The 13,580-nt window shown below is 55.2% G+C and overlaps 8 protein-coding genes across 8 annotated transcripts; 5 read left to right on the forward strand and 3 right to left on the reverse strand.

Moving 5' to 3' along the window:
- Positions 1 to 922: 922 nt before the first annotated feature.
- VTJ04DRAFT_8401 (uncharacterized protein) lies at positions 923 to 1,418 on the forward strand (the record flags this gene model as incomplete). The annotated part of the gene is made up of 3 exons (XM_069366835.1): positions 923 to 976; positions 1,041 to 1,132; positions 1,277 to 1,418. The coding sequence occupies 3 exons, from the start codon at positions 923 to 925 to the stop codon at positions 1,416 to 1,418; spliced, it is 288 nt and encodes a 95-aa protein (XP_069215223.1).
- A 459-nt stretch (positions 1,419 to 1,877) lies between these two features.
- VTJ04DRAFT_8402 (uncharacterized protein) lies at positions 1,878 to 3,460 on the forward strand (the record flags this gene model as incomplete). The annotated part of the gene is made up of 5 exons (XM_069366836.1): positions 1,878 to 2,447; positions 2,505 to 2,857; positions 2,913 to 3,156; positions 3,213 to 3,343; positions 3,403 to 3,460. The coding sequence occupies 5 exons, from the start codon at positions 1,878 to 1,880 to the stop codon at positions 3,458 to 3,460; spliced, it is 1,356 nt and encodes a 451-aa protein (XP_069215224.1).
- An 845-nt stretch (positions 3,461 to 4,305) lies between these two features.
- VTJ04DRAFT_8403 (uncharacterized protein) lies at positions 4,306 to 4,696 on the reverse strand (the record flags this gene model as incomplete). Its single annotated transcript, XM_069366837.1, has 3 exons — positions 4,306 to 4,460; positions 4,523 to 4,578; positions 4,632 to 4,696. 3 exons carry the CDS (start codon positions 4,694 to 4,696, stop codon positions 4,306 to 4,308), a joined length of 276 nt encoding a protein of 91 aa, XP_069215225.1.
- Positions 4,697 to 6,690: 1,994 nt separating this feature from the next.
- VTJ04DRAFT_8404 (uncharacterized protein) lies at positions 6,691 to 8,425 on the forward strand (the record flags this gene model as incomplete). The annotated part of the gene is made up of 3 exons (XM_069366838.1): positions 6,691 to 7,302; positions 7,358 to 8,135; positions 8,196 to 8,425. The coding sequence occupies 3 exons, from the start codon at positions 6,691 to 6,693 to the stop codon at positions 8,423 to 8,425; spliced, it is 1,620 nt and encodes a 539-aa protein (XP_069215226.1).
- A 361-nt stretch (positions 8,426 to 8,786) lies between these two features.
- VTJ04DRAFT_8405 (uncharacterized protein) lies at positions 8,787 to 9,465 on the reverse strand (the record flags this gene model as incomplete). The annotated part of the gene is made up of 2 exons (XM_069366839.1): positions 8,787 to 8,946; positions 9,020 to 9,465. The coding sequence occupies 2 exons, from the start codon at positions 9,463 to 9,465 to the stop codon at positions 8,787 to 8,789; spliced, it is 606 nt and encodes a 201-aa protein (XP_069215227.1).
- Positions 9,466 to 9,544: 79 nt separating this feature from the next.
- On the forward strand, positions 9,545 to 9,826 carry VTJ04DRAFT_8406 (uncharacterized protein; the record flags this gene model as incomplete). The annotated part of the gene is made up of 1 exon (XM_069366840.1): positions 9,545 to 9,826. One exon carries the CDS (start codon positions 9,545 to 9,547, stop codon positions 9,824 to 9,826), a length of 282 nt encoding a protein of 93 aa, XP_069215228.1.
- A 51-nt stretch (positions 9,827 to 9,877) lies between these two features.
- Positions 9,878 to 12,253, reverse strand: VTJ04DRAFT_8407 (uncharacterized protein; the record flags this gene model as incomplete). Its single annotated transcript, XM_069366841.1, has 2 exons — positions 9,878 to 10,617; positions 10,672 to 12,253. 2 exons carry the CDS (start codon positions 12,251 to 12,253, stop codon positions 9,878 to 9,880), a joined length of 2,322 nt encoding a protein of 773 aa, XP_069215229.1.
- A 390-nt stretch (positions 12,254 to 12,643) lies between these two features.
- VTJ04DRAFT_8408 (uncharacterized protein) lies at positions 12,644 to 13,523 on the forward strand (the record flags this gene model as incomplete). Its single annotated transcript, XM_069366842.1, has 3 exons — positions 12,644 to 12,752; positions 13,313 to 13,386; positions 13,431 to 13,523. The coding sequence occupies 3 exons, from the start codon at positions 12,644 to 12,646 to the stop codon at positions 13,521 to 13,523; spliced, it is 276 nt and encodes a 91-aa protein (XP_069215230.1).
- Positions 13,524 to 13,580: the final 57 nt, after the last annotated feature.

The following is a 13,580-nucleotide window of genomic DNA, read 5'->3' on the forward strand; positions in this document are numbered from 1 at the left end:
GAGAGAGAGAGAGAGAGAGAAAAGAAAACGGGACGCAAGGGCTTGGTTAGATTAGCGATATATAAAAGTCTATTCACCTCATCTAAGGGGTAATCTAACCTATGGGTAGACGTGTTGGAGAAAAGTGCGAGACGCCCAATCGGGTGATTCTCTAAAGCTCTCTATATTCTCTAGCACTTCTACATCTGGAAATGCCTCACCGTCCTTCCTTTCCTGCCTCATATCCCATGTCTACATTCCGTCTGCTTCTTTATCTTTATTATTCCCTCTCTACTGCTTGTTTTCTTCCTCTTCTCTAATATGCTCCACTTTTCGCTTCTTTGCTTCTTTCCCTTTTTCTCTCGTTTTTCGTCATCGCCTCTTCTGCATACTCCGTACATATTATTCTTCCTTCTCTGCATCTTCCTTTCGGCTTCCACATCCGTCTCCTCAACCCACCTCAATCTCAAAGGAGTATGCGGGATCCTGCAGCGGTATATACTGCCCCTTTTTGTCATGCCGCTTCATTAAGGTACCTATGCAACTTCAACTTGGAATCGTGACCCGATATCCCGTCTTTCCCGTTAGAGCGCCTACCGGCTACCTCCGAGCTCTCGGACACAGTCGGAGGGATAAGCCTACCTCTCGCACTACGCGGCAATCCTACGTCATTTCAGCCCAAGACTGCCTTGGCTGACCTACCTACGCAATCATGGTCTTGACTACGCCAAGTATTGTTACGGTCCGCTGCTCAAACTGCCGTATCTGGCCATGACAACGGAGCCCAAGAACATCCAAGAAACCCAAGACGTCGTCAGCATTGCCCGTGTGAGACTCAAAAACATGCTCGACGGTCCACTGATCGGAGGCCGACCTCCGTTTCTCCCAATCTCCGGGCTAAATTCATCGGCGCCTCGCGTCGGCGTTTGACCAGACGTTGTTCATGGACGGGCGGCACGAAGGTCTGAGGGAGTTCACAAGCGCGGAAAGGGATCCGGTAAGCGCATACGGGATTTGATATACAGCATCAATTGCCCGACCCATCCGCGTGTAACCTCCAGCCCGCCAAGACTCCCGCCACCGGGCCAACTGCCGGGGCCGAGCCCGGCCAAGACGTCGGAGCCGGCCAATGGGGAAAGCTGGGTCGTGGCCGGTAAATATGGGGTAGTCCGGGAACACACGTTGATGCTCGGTGAGGGGCCGACGAATAGATTAATCCATATTACTTCACAACAGTAAATTGCAACACCCTCTCATCAGGGCATTCTCATAGATGAACTCGCGGGACCTACTGCAGGCTCTGCTGCAACTGCGGGGGCCCAGTCTCCGACTCTCCGTTACTGGCCGCCCTGCTCCCGACCGGAAAAAACGTCAAGTCGGCGGAACGCACGACCGGCGACTGGCAGCGGCACGCGGACAGCCGCTGCCGGGGGGGATAGCTAGGCTCGATGCGCCCGTTCAGGTAGCAACGTGGACGAGATCTCCGGGGGATGCAGCGGGCGCATACCCCAGATTTCCAGGGGCGTTTAATCTATCTCGGTCTTGGGGCCCGCCTGGGCGGAGTGCGGCCAAGAAGACTCGCGTCCTTGTCTCCAATAACGACGAGGCGACTGTTGGCTGATCAATTAGCTGGCGATGGGTCTGTGGTATGGAACGTCGGCTGAGTCTTCCATCTCCCACCGTCGACGTGTTCCGCGGATCAAGGTCTCCCGCTCCGTAACCGCCCAGGTGGCTCGGTTCTTGATGATGGGAAGGGGGCCGACGGCAGTATAAAGAGCCATGGACGCATCCCTCGAGGCCGGAAGGAAGTCTTGCTCAGCCACCCGCAGTCGACTTGTCTATCGATCTGAGCAGCAGTTGACCGGTCTTCTCTGTCATCTCAGCAGCAGTCTTTCAAGATGCAGATCAAGAGCTACATCCAGTACCTGGCCGCGGCTCTGCCGCTCCTGAGCAGCGTCGCTGCCCAGCAGGCCGGCACCATCACCGCCGAGAACCACCCCAGGATGACCTGGAAGAGGTGCTCGGGCCCCGGAAACTGCCAGACCGTGCAGGGTGAGGTCGTCATCGACGCCAACTGGCGCTGGCTGCACAACAACGGCCAGAACTGCTATGAGGGCAACAAGTGGACCGGCCAGTGCAGCTCGGCCACCGACTGCGCGCAGAAGTGCGCCCTCGACGGTGCCAACTACCAGTCGACCTACGGCGCCTCGACCAGCGGCGACTCCCTGACGCTCAAGTTCGTCACCAAGCACGAGTACGGCACCAACATCGGCTCGCGCTTCTACCTCATGGCCAGCCAGAACAAGTACCAGATGTTCACCCTGATGAACAACGAGTTCGCCTTCGATGTCGACCTCTCCACCGTCGAGTGCGGTATCAACAGCGCTCTGTACTTCGTCGCCATGGAGGAGGATGGTGGCATGGCCAGCTACCCGAGCAACCGTGCTGGTGCCAAGTACGGCACGGGCGTACGTTCTCTCCGTCACATCCCTACCGAAAGTATGACTTGCGCTGACGTTTGACAGTACTGCGATGCCCAATGCGCTCGTGACCTCAAGTTCATTGGCGGCAAGGCCAACATTGAGGGCTGGCGCCCGTCCACCAACGACCCCAACGCCGGTGTCGGTCCCATGGGTGCCTGCTGCGCTGAGATCGACGTTTGGGAGTCCAACGCCTATGCTTATGCCTTCACCCCCCACGCTTGCGGCAGCCAGAACCGCTACCACGTCTGCGAGACCAACAACTGCGGTGGTACCTACTCGGATGACCGCTTCGCCGGCTACTGCGACGCCAACGGCTGCGACTACAACCCGTACCGCATGGGCAACAAGGACTTCTACGGCAAGGGCAAGACCGTCGACACCAGCCGCAAGTTCACGTAAGTCCCCTGGCGCCTCTTCGACATAGGATATCTGGATGCTGACCCAAAACAGCGTTGTCTCCCGCTTCGAGCGTAACAAGCTCTCTCAGTTCTTCGTCCAGGACGGCCGCAAGATCGAGGTGCCCCCTCCGACCTGGCCTGGCCTCCCGAACAGCGCCGACATCACCCCTGAGCTCTGCGATGCTCAGTTCCGCGTCTTCGATGACCGCAACCGCTTCGCCGAGACCGGTGGCTTCGATGCTCTGAACGAGGCCCTCACCATTCCCATGGTCCTTGTCATGTCCATCTGGGATGACGTATGTGGCATCGACTATCCCCCAGGCATGAATCCTATGCTGACGTTGATTGACAGCACCACTCCAACATGCTCTGGCTCGACTCCAGCTACCCGCCCGAGAAGGCCGGCCTGCCCGGTGGCGACCGTGGCCCGTGCCCGACCACCTCTGGTGTCCCTGCCGAGGTCGAGGCTCAGTACCCCAATGCGTATGTTTCTGCCACCATTGTATCTCGGGAAAGGTATACAGGTGCTAACCATTGTGCAGTCAGGTCGTCTGGTCCAACATCCGCTTCGGCCCCATCGGCTCGACCGTCAACGTCTAAGTTATCACGGCTCAAAACCAGCGCCCGCTCTGCTCGTCCTGTTCGGCGCGCCAGTAGGGGGATATGGGGCATTTCTTTGTTCAAGCATTTTTCTCTTCGTCCTGCTACATATTGAGATTGTGTATCGTATGCACGCGTACAAAGTAGACACCATGATCAAGTCTCATTGAACTATACTGCTGCTCCCAACAACATGCCGTGATGGTCCGTTTGCTTTTCTGTGCGCTTGATTATGTACTCCCTTCTGTGGTACACTAGCCGGGGTTGGCATGATTTTCGTGTTCTCCTTCGCAGACTTACTCATGACGCCAGGCCAACTGTGGTGCAAGAAGCCGTCATTATAATAGGAGACAGGTTTCAAGATGTTATGAAATGTCGGTAATTACATGGAAAATTCGAGGATCTGTTATGCTTCGTGCCGGCTGGCTGAATCGGCCAAAAGTCAACGCAATAAATGCATCGGTCTGAGATTCGGATGGCAGATATAACTCTGACCTCTGACCTGAGGAGGAATTTCCAAGTTGTCTTTTGTTGTCGGCGTTTGAAGAGCTTCAAGAAGGCGTGGCAATGAGCCCTCCTGACTAAACCAAAGCCTAAACGTGTGGCAGACATGGACACGAGAGTATTCAACCATAAATACGTCCAACCCACGCGCACAATGAATAATGCCCGTGACGGAGATTCGTTTCAGCAAACCAGATACCCATGTTGTTCATCCACTCTCTATTATATCAGTTTAGAGAGCCAATGCGCCCCCGGAACATATCCAATCATGTCCCCATGAACAAATTTCGCGCCAAAACGCCATTGCTAAAGCCAAACCTCCGCCCAAAGCCACCAATCGTCTACCAGTTGAGAATATTGTAAAAGGTCTTTGTTGAAACCCCCTCAATATCTGAAAGTGACCGCTGTTTCCTGCTGTTCGATACCGAGAATGACCGGTTCATGGCCTCCGACTCGTACCGCAGATGGTGCCGAATATATCCCACAACTCCAGAAACTAAGTAATTACAGTTAGAATTCGAACTTGCAACGAGATGTGGGGTCTCAAGGACAACTCACCAGCACCGACGACAACAACGCCTCCAACAAGTTTGTTCTGAGCAGCACCTGCAGCCCTGCTGTACGTCAGCGAATGGCAAATGTGAAGTCGGTCCATGGAGAACCCTACCTGGTCACCTGCGTCTTAGCACCAGGGGCGACAGCAGCCGCAAGTCTTGAGGTGGCGCGGAACATTTTGTGGAAGGAAGAAAAAAGATCCAAACAATAGGAACGGTATCAGAGCCGAAATTGAGATGCGGCGCTGCAACAGATCTGACCAAGCGGCGTCAGGATGCTAAGGAGATGATGGCTTGATTGAGGTCTGCGTCAGGTGGTGTTTCCTGCGAACGGTTCACTCCATTTATACTATGGCAAACATATTGCTACAAATCTCAACATCTTGTCCCAAATTCCCGGTTCCTCACAGAATGTGTCTGTCAAACGCCGCATGCGCTGACGGTTGGGTGATGGCAACTGTGAAATCGAGCGACGGTTGAGGCGTAACGAGCGGGGATCGCGCGATGGTGGTGTGACGGCGCCCGCCGAGAGGGCCAAAAATTGGGCTGGACCAATCCATGCAATCCTTGCAATTCTCGGTGGCATTTCTCAGAGGAACAACTCGGAACAATGACCAAGAGCACTGCTAAAATATATTTTCGATGCCTCTGGATGTCATCAAACCGCGGCTTGGCAACAACAGAAACTCGATCTGGTGATGAGCAAACACAACAATGAGTTCAACCCTAACCCTGTGCAGAAATCACATGCATCGCAAATCCCAAAAGGGCCAAGCCCGCAGCAAAAACCTCGAATGTCGCCTGAGCTTGGCATATGGTTGTCTACGGCAGGTGGTCTCCCGTCCGTCATCAGCAGCCTTCACCTAGGAATAGGGAAATGGCTGAAGAGGGATTGCAAACAGACGCGGTTGGTTTCTGTTTGGCAACGTTCGGTGATAGAAACATCCAATTCACATCTCGGGTAATGCTATCGAAGAGTAGAAATTGCGGGAACAGACTCTCAAAATCCATCCCTGGAACAATGCCCAGGTAGTGAAAGTGGTTAAGTCATGTAGAAGTTCTCCTCATGATATCGATACAGATATGAGAAGCTGTTATATGAACTGCCTACCATACATCATCCACGAGTGCCCAACACCCAGACATACGCATCTTACAATGCGTGTTGGCGGGGCGGCCTTTGGAAGATCTTGATGTCAGTTTAACCACAGGTACTTGCCAGGTGCTCATCCAGCCCATATCTCATGCTTTCCTAAGATAGATAAGGTCTTGATAGGCTGACCGTTGCCATCATTTTCGTCCAGTTTACAGATATGTATACAACAGCAGTCTGTGATCATCTTGCCCTCGAAGAAAAAACAGGTTGGCTCTCACAAGGCGGGATCTTTCCAGGGTCCACCCTGGCCTGGCCGTGGTGGCGCTTCTTTCAGCGAATGCCGTGGCCGCTTGCAAGGATCGGGGGGCGCGCCAATGACGCAAGGCGCCGAACAAAACATGGATTTTGCGTTTTTCACCACGTGCTTCCAAGCCAGGTTTCCCAAACAGGCACCGACACATGGATCGGTTGCGAGCTCGGCGATGCGGGTTGCCGTCAGGCACACGAGTCCGATTTGAAGAACGAGCGGATTGCGAAGGCCATCTTCTTCGCCTCCATATTGACATACCAAAGTCGTTGAGGTACACATACCTACACTCCAGTATTTTGCCTCGCGCTCCTGGGTGCCACCATTGACCGTGAGGTTGCACCGATGGCTGGCTGCCTGCATCCTTCCACCATCCCGCCTTGCTTATCTTCCCCAGAGCCCAAGATGCTGGGCCCGGCCGACCCCACCAACATCAAGATGGAGAGCAGGTGAAAAGCGACCGCCCCCTGCCTGGCAGCATCCCAATGGCCTATCAGCATGCAGGCGGAGGTGGGATGTGGAGGATCCTGCTCGACCTCGGAGCATTTTCTGCAATCGGCTTTACAAAGAGGATTTGAACTTTGTCAAAACTAAAACAAAAAAGGGGTAGAGTCCATCATTGGGAGAGAGAAACCCTCAGCATCAAAAAGGCCCTGTGTTCGTCCTCCCCGCGGCTCCGGACAAAACCCTCTGTTCCCTGATCTCCATCCACTCCACCCTCTCAACCACCGCTCAATTTCTGAACGTCTTCATTTGCCGAGTCGCCGCCATGAGCACAACGGCAAAGACCGCCCCGCCGGACCCCGTCGACGCTTCTGCGTCAACAACCCAGCTGGGTCACGAGTCGGATGATGGCGACGTGCTGCTCGCCGCCATGGGCTACAAGGCCGAATTGGTCCGAACCCGCTCGACATGGCACGTCGCCTTCATGTCCTTCGTGCTGGCGTCTATTCCCTACGGGCTGGCCACGACTCTGTATTATCCGCTCCAAGGCGGCGGACCGGCCGTCGTGGTTTGGGGCTGGCTGCTCGTCAGTCTCATCATTCTCTGCGTCGCCGCGTCCCTAGGCGAGATCACGTCCGTCTACCCCACCGCCGGCGGTGTCTATTACCAGACCTTCATGCTCGCCCCGGCCCGTCTCCGGAGAGCTGCCGCTTACATCTGCGGCTGGGCCTATGTTGTTGGGAACATCACCATCACGTTGGCCGTCCAGTTCGGCACCACCCTGTTCTTCGTCGCCTGCGTCAACGTCTTTGAGAGGGAGCCGGACGTCGGCATCTGGGAGGCGTCCACGTACCAGGTGTTCCTGACGTTCCTGGGCATTACCCTGCTTTGCAATGCCATTTCCATCTTTGGGAACCGCTGGCTACACATTCTCGATGTGAGTTTCATTTTCGGTGCATTCCGAAAATCCGATTGCTAACGCGCACTGTCAGACGTTTGCAATTTTCTGGACCTTTGCGGGCCTGATTGCCATCCTTGTCACCGTCCTAGCTGTTGCTAAGGGGGGTAGGAGGAGCGCCGACTTTGCCCTTGGTGGGTTTGAGGCCACGTCCGGCTGGCCTGCCGGTTGGTCGTTCTGCGTTGGTCTGCTCCACGCCGGGTATGCTACTTCGTCCACCGGCATGGTCATCTCCATGTGCGAAGAAGTCCAGCGCCCCGCCCACCAGGTGCCCAAGGCCATGGTCATCACCATCGTCATCAACACCATCGGTGGCCTGCTCTTCTTGGTTCCCCTCATGTTCGTCCTGCCCGATCTGGCCATGCTGGTCGCCCTCCCTTCGGGCCAGCCCGTCCCGACCATCATCAAGACCGCAGTCGGCTCCTCGGGCGGTGCCATTGCCCTCCTCCTCCCTCTCATGGTCTTGGCTATCCTCTGCGGAACTGCCTGCACGACGGCTGCTTCGCGTTGCACCTGGGCCTTTGCCCGTGACGGTGGCATCCCTGGTTCCAAGTGGTGGTCTCGCGTGCATCCGAAGCTGGATCTTCCGCTGAACGCCATGATGTTGTCCATGGCCATCCAGATCTTGCTGGGTCTGATTTACTTCGGCTCGAGCACCGCGTTCAACGCCTTCTCGGGCGTCGGTGTCATCTCTCTGACCGTGTCGTATGCCGCCCCCATCGCCGTGTCCATGTTGGGAGGACGCGCGCAGCTCAAAGGCGCCAAGTTCTCACTCGGGAAGTTTGGGTGGGTTTTGAACGGAATTGCTATGGGTATGTTGCGTCCCCCAAATCCCCCCGGGTCATCAAGGCGTTTTACTAACGCAGTCGCAGCCTGGTCCGTCTTTGCCGTACCCCTTTTCTGCATGCCCGCATACCTCCCTGTCACGCCGTCGACCGTCAACTACGCGCCTGCGGTGTTTGTTGGTTTCGTCATCATTGCTTCTCTGTGGTACGCTGTCTGGGGCCACAGGAACTACCGTGGTCCTCCGACAGATACTCTGGGCGAAGTGCCTGTCGTGACGGAGGATAGGACTGGTGATATTAATGCCAAGGAGGATTAAGTGAGGGAAAGTGCCATGATTTAATGTCTAATGAGACACAGGTCAGGAGGATCGTTTCAACGGGAGAGTGACGAGGCGTTGGGCGTCACAGGTCAAATGGGTCATTTCAACAACCTCATGTCCCTTCAGATACCCGGACCGCTTCATCTGTCGGTCCAGCAAGATAACATATATGTGTGGATATTAAATGTGTTTTGCAACAAAATGCTCATGGACCTCTTGAAGGATATCACGCTCTGGATGGATTACCCGTGCATGGAGTGGATGATGACTCTTGGATGTTGCAGAATGTGCCAGAAAGCATTATGTCCAGATCATTCAGTCCCTCCCAAAACCAGCACTCCAAAAACTTTCACATATCTTAACCAACAACGCGGGCAGGCCGGAACGTTACATCTACTGGCTGGCAAGTGATGACCCGGCTGCTGTAGATGAGACCGGGCTTCCAGTCTTCCGTCACCGTCGTTGTATCAGTGCATTGGAGATCGAGGATGGTTGAGCCAGCGACACGGAAGATCGCTCTGTAAAGGATTTGTCAGGCTGGTTGAGAGAGACGTAAATTGGCTGGACATTTGGCAAGCAGTGATGACCTACGTCTTGCTGTTTTCAGTGCAGGGAATAGCCTCCTCGATGTCAAGCTGCCCGCTGGGACGGCTGAACCGGAACTTGACAGCAGCACCAACGGGTGCCTCGGCAGGCAGTGTGCAGTTATAATCGAGGGTTCCGTAGAAGAAGTCGGTTAACTGGTTACTCGACGCCTTACAAACAGCCGTGTAGGGAACGACGTTGTTAGTGAGATTGAAGTTGACATAACCCCAAGAGTTCTGATGGGCTGGGTTGGTGAAAATGTATGAGGCATGGTAGTCGAAGCCATGGGCTGTCCACTTCAAGCCACGGACATCGTTCCAGCATTTGCCATCATATGGCAGTCTGGGCTTGCAGCTGGAACCGTTATGCGGCTTGCCGGTTCTTCGGTGGAGTGACGTCGCCGACACAACAGCGGCCAGCAAAAGAGTAATTGACAACTCGACGAGGTTCATGATGAGGTCCAAAGTAAGAGAATGTCCGAGATAGATGAAGAGTTGACCAAAGGCAAACAACAAAATACAAAGCAAGGCAATGACCCAACAACCGGAAGCCAAGAAATATATACTCCGACAAATCCGCCACTCAACCCCAAGTGAAAACCCCGGTTCTGAAAATCCAACATCGACCCATCCAAAATCCAGGCTGGATCATGGGTGCCGATTTGGTGGTGCCAAGAGGTGTTGCCTCCACAGCTCGTATTCAACGAGGGGTCGCGCGTCTGGCACGCCAGCTCATGCACCACATGCCCGTATCCGACCTAAGACAGGCCGGTTCGCTGCTGCGCTGGCGGGTGGAGACCAAGATGCCTACTGAGATTCGGATCTAGTGAAAACCCTCGCACTAAACTCTCCCTCCGCTGCTACCCTACTCATCGTAAAGCGACATGTCCTGCTGCGCGGTGCTCTTGCTAGCATGGGGGCTTGTAACCCTGATAGCGTTTTCCAGCCTCGACAGCGTCAGCGGGTATGACTTGTGATCGCACCAGATGCGAGCCATCTTGACCGCGGTCTTGATCTCGCGTCCGTTCAGCTGCCACGCGGCAAGATCTTTGATGTCCTCCTCGGTCAAGACGTCGTCGCTGTCTCCTGAGCCAGCCACTGTCTCGTCCGTGGATGCGTCAGTAGCGCTGCCCGCGCCCTCGGGCAGCGAAGGCCGAGTCTTGGTTTGCGTGGGAACCCGATCCAGGAACTTCTTCCAGATAAGCCTTCTCGCTTCGTCCGTCAGCGCGTTGAAGAGGAGATGCAGGCTCACGCGACTCCGGAAGGCCGAGTCGATGGTGCTGAACAGGTTGGTGGTTAGGAAGATGGTGCCCCGGAAATACTCGAGCTCGCGCAGGAAGATGGACACAAGCTCGTTGCGCGCAATGTCCTGGGGGTGCCGTTCCGCCATGAACACGTCAGCCTCGTCGAGCAGGATCACCGCGTCCCAATCAGTGGCCATCTCGAAGATCTTTTTGATGTTGGCACCGAGAACGGCAGCATTGATACCCAAGTCCTCGGCATGGAGGTAGAACAACGGGCGCCGCGTGCGATCGGCCACGGCCTCAGCCATCAATGTCTTGCCGGTCCCTGGAGGACCGCTGAGCAGGATGACCAAACCCTCACCTGGGAACAAACGTCAGTACTCGTGAAAATTGGTCAAGACATACCGAAACGTACCTTTCCCGGCAATGACATCCTCGACGATTTGGGGCCGCTTCTCCCTCTTGCTACAGTGGCTCTCGACGAACGACAGGACCAAATCCTTTTGTTGCTCGTTGTACACGAGGTGGTCGTAGGCATCGTCGTTCCAGACCATCGGAGCAATGTCCTCCACGAAGAACACAACCCACAGCTTGTTCTTGAGGGCATAGCCTTCAATGGTGGGGAACATGAACATCAGGAGGGGCTCTTTGGCTTCGAGAGCGAGCATGGCGAGCTTGTTACGTTCCTGAGCAGCGGGGCTCAGTCGCTTCACAGCCTTGGCCGTCGACGTCGTTGTCTGCTGCGGCTGCGGCTTGATTCCCATGCCGTCATCGCTGTCCGCAATACTGGCTGAGTCGGGCACTTCCTCTTCCGCGGGTTTGTCATCTTCGTCCGCCACCACTAACTGCTTCTTCTTCGTTTGTGGATCCGTCCCCTCCCGAGAACCCTGAGCCAGGTGATACTTGTTGTAGCCGATGACGTCAATGAGAACCCTGCCGTCGACGTTGTGCTTCTCCACGCCAGGCCCGGCCGAGTGGATGGCGACGCCATGGTAGTTGACATACGTGAGTCCTTGGAGATCAAGCACTTTCCTCCCGCGGGCGGTCAACCTCTGTTGGACATCATCGGGGGATTCGTGGAACTCGAGCGGGTACGCTGACAGCTCAGTGATAGGGCGGTTTCCAGCAAAGGGCCTGATGCTCATCGAGTGATCCTCCCACAAGAACGCCCTGCCGTCGAAGCGGAGCACCCTGCCCTTGATGACGAAGGCCCTGGGCTCGTCCAGGTAAGTCGTGTCCGTGACCTTGAACAAGAGTTCGCAGTTGTTGCCCCACGAGATGACCGTGGTGTCTCGGGGAAACAGAGTCCACAGCAGCTTGTAGGATATGAGCCGCTCGGAACGGAGGGCGTTGGCCTTCACGCGCGTCTCGGCAAAGATATCATCAAGCAGCCGAATGAGGAGAAGGAGGAAAGGCCGGAGGGGGTTGCTGGGCTCCCTTTCGACGAGGGCCGAGTGCTTGGCCACCAGGTCGTTGTACCCGAAGTACAGGTCCTGGAAGGGGTATTGGAACGTGACGCTCTCGCTGACGTCCAAGTGCTTGTCCTGCTTCTTCAGAACCTCGGCGACGGCGGCAATGAGCAATGGGTTCTGAATCTCGACCTGGTGATAACGGAGGGAGTAACGACCCGAGATGATGGGCTTTTCTCGGTCCTTGATCTTGTACACCTTGATGGCGACGCGGTCCTGGGCTTTGGCAGCGCTTTTGCTCATCTGCCGAGGGGGATAGTCGACCCAGTAGTAAGCTCCCCTGCGGCTCCCTGGCCCTTCATACAACTCCTTGACCGAAACATTGGTCCCAAGGTCAGAATTTTTGGTGGATGAAGAAAGAGTGTTTCGGGATGAAGAGTCCTTCTTCTTCGATGACGTGTTGGGCGTGGTTTCGGGTGAGGTGAAGTCTGACAGCGTCTTCTCTCCGTTGTCACGGATATGGCGTACTTTGTACCACCACTTCCACAGGACCTCGGACGCAGACATGTCGTCTGAACGGCCGAACATGGTGTTTTGTCGTGTTATCTTTATTGGGCCGGAGGAGAGTTGTGGAAATTGTCCAGGATGCTGGCAGATGTTCCTCCAGCCCTATGCGATGAGAAAGATATGGAGGGAAAAAAGGACGATGGAAGAAGGTTTTGAGTCAACCCGTCGACAACTGGCCTGAGATGGGCCTGCTTGTCGCTATAAATCCATCATGAGCCACGGACAGAAGGCAGCCACCAGAACATGCCGCCCTGGCTCTGTTAACTATTGGTGGTGCGGCTTGTCCGCCTTGGTGGCGTCAGGGGCCGGAAGGCTGCTGCTGGGTAGGACTTCTGCAGGACGCGCGCGGACCGCAGACGACCGCAAGGCCCCCCAGGCCAGGCAGAGAATAGGCCGACTATGCCACCTTTGATGCCCGGGAAAAAGCACCTCGGACTCGACGTGGAACCCAACCTCGAGGATGGCATGTTCCTTCTCTGCAACCATCCAAACTGTGTCTGGCTGCTACATCAGGTGATATGTAAGGACATACATACCTTACACGACGTTGCAGCCCAGAATGCATACCTACTTAGATAAAGGCTTGTAGGACCACAAGACCTGGAGAACCTCCAGCGAGCACCGCAGACAAAGATCTTGAGCCTCTTTGAGCCCATTGAACCCAAGCAAAAAAAAAAAAAAAAAAAAAAAAAAAGAAAAAAAAACGTGTTGTTTGGGGCGCGGGGTAGAGTCCTGGAACGTTAGATCGGTTCGGCCCTGTCAATAACGTCCAGCTTTCTGGGGCAACCCCTGCAAGAGCGGGCAATTCCGTTCAGCTTGCCCGTTTCAGCAGCTGGTTGGTGCGGTCCCGCTCATCACAATCCCCCGGGCCTCCAGGCAAGGCTGAAGTGATGGCGGACTGGCTGCCTCTCCCGTGATGAGGACGGGGTGGGAAAGTTGATCGAGTCACACACCGAGATCAAGAAGAACAAACCTCGCATCACACGCTTCTCGGCAGATTGCGGGGTCGCTTGCCCAGAGAAAAAGCATAACATTCTTGTACAAAGAACATAATTAACAATCCACCTTCGCTGCCAATAGTGAACCTCGAGAGCAGGGAGCGTCCTCAGCTTCATCGAGCCAGATGCGAGAACCCGCTCCTCAACCATGGCGCGGTGAAGCGCACTGAGGCTTGCTAGCAAACTAAACGAAACGACAGCGGCCACCTCTTCAGACTGCCTCCCAAGAGTTGCCGCCCTACCCAGGGTATCTCATTGATTGTGTCATCAGCCATTATGTTTCCTTCCCATGAACCAGAACCGTCCCTCCCATATCAAGCCATGTACATGCCAAACCGGTTATGTGTGAA

The sequence above is a fragment of the Mycothermus thermophilus genome (assembly GCF_041956435.1).
Source record: "Mycothermus thermophilus strain CBS 625.91 unplaced genomic scaffold VTJ04scaffold_6, whole genome shotgun sequence".
Classification (NCBI taxonomy): Eukaryota; Fungi; Ascomycota; class Sordariomycetes; order Sordariales; family Chaetomiaceae; genus Mycothermus; species Mycothermus thermophilus.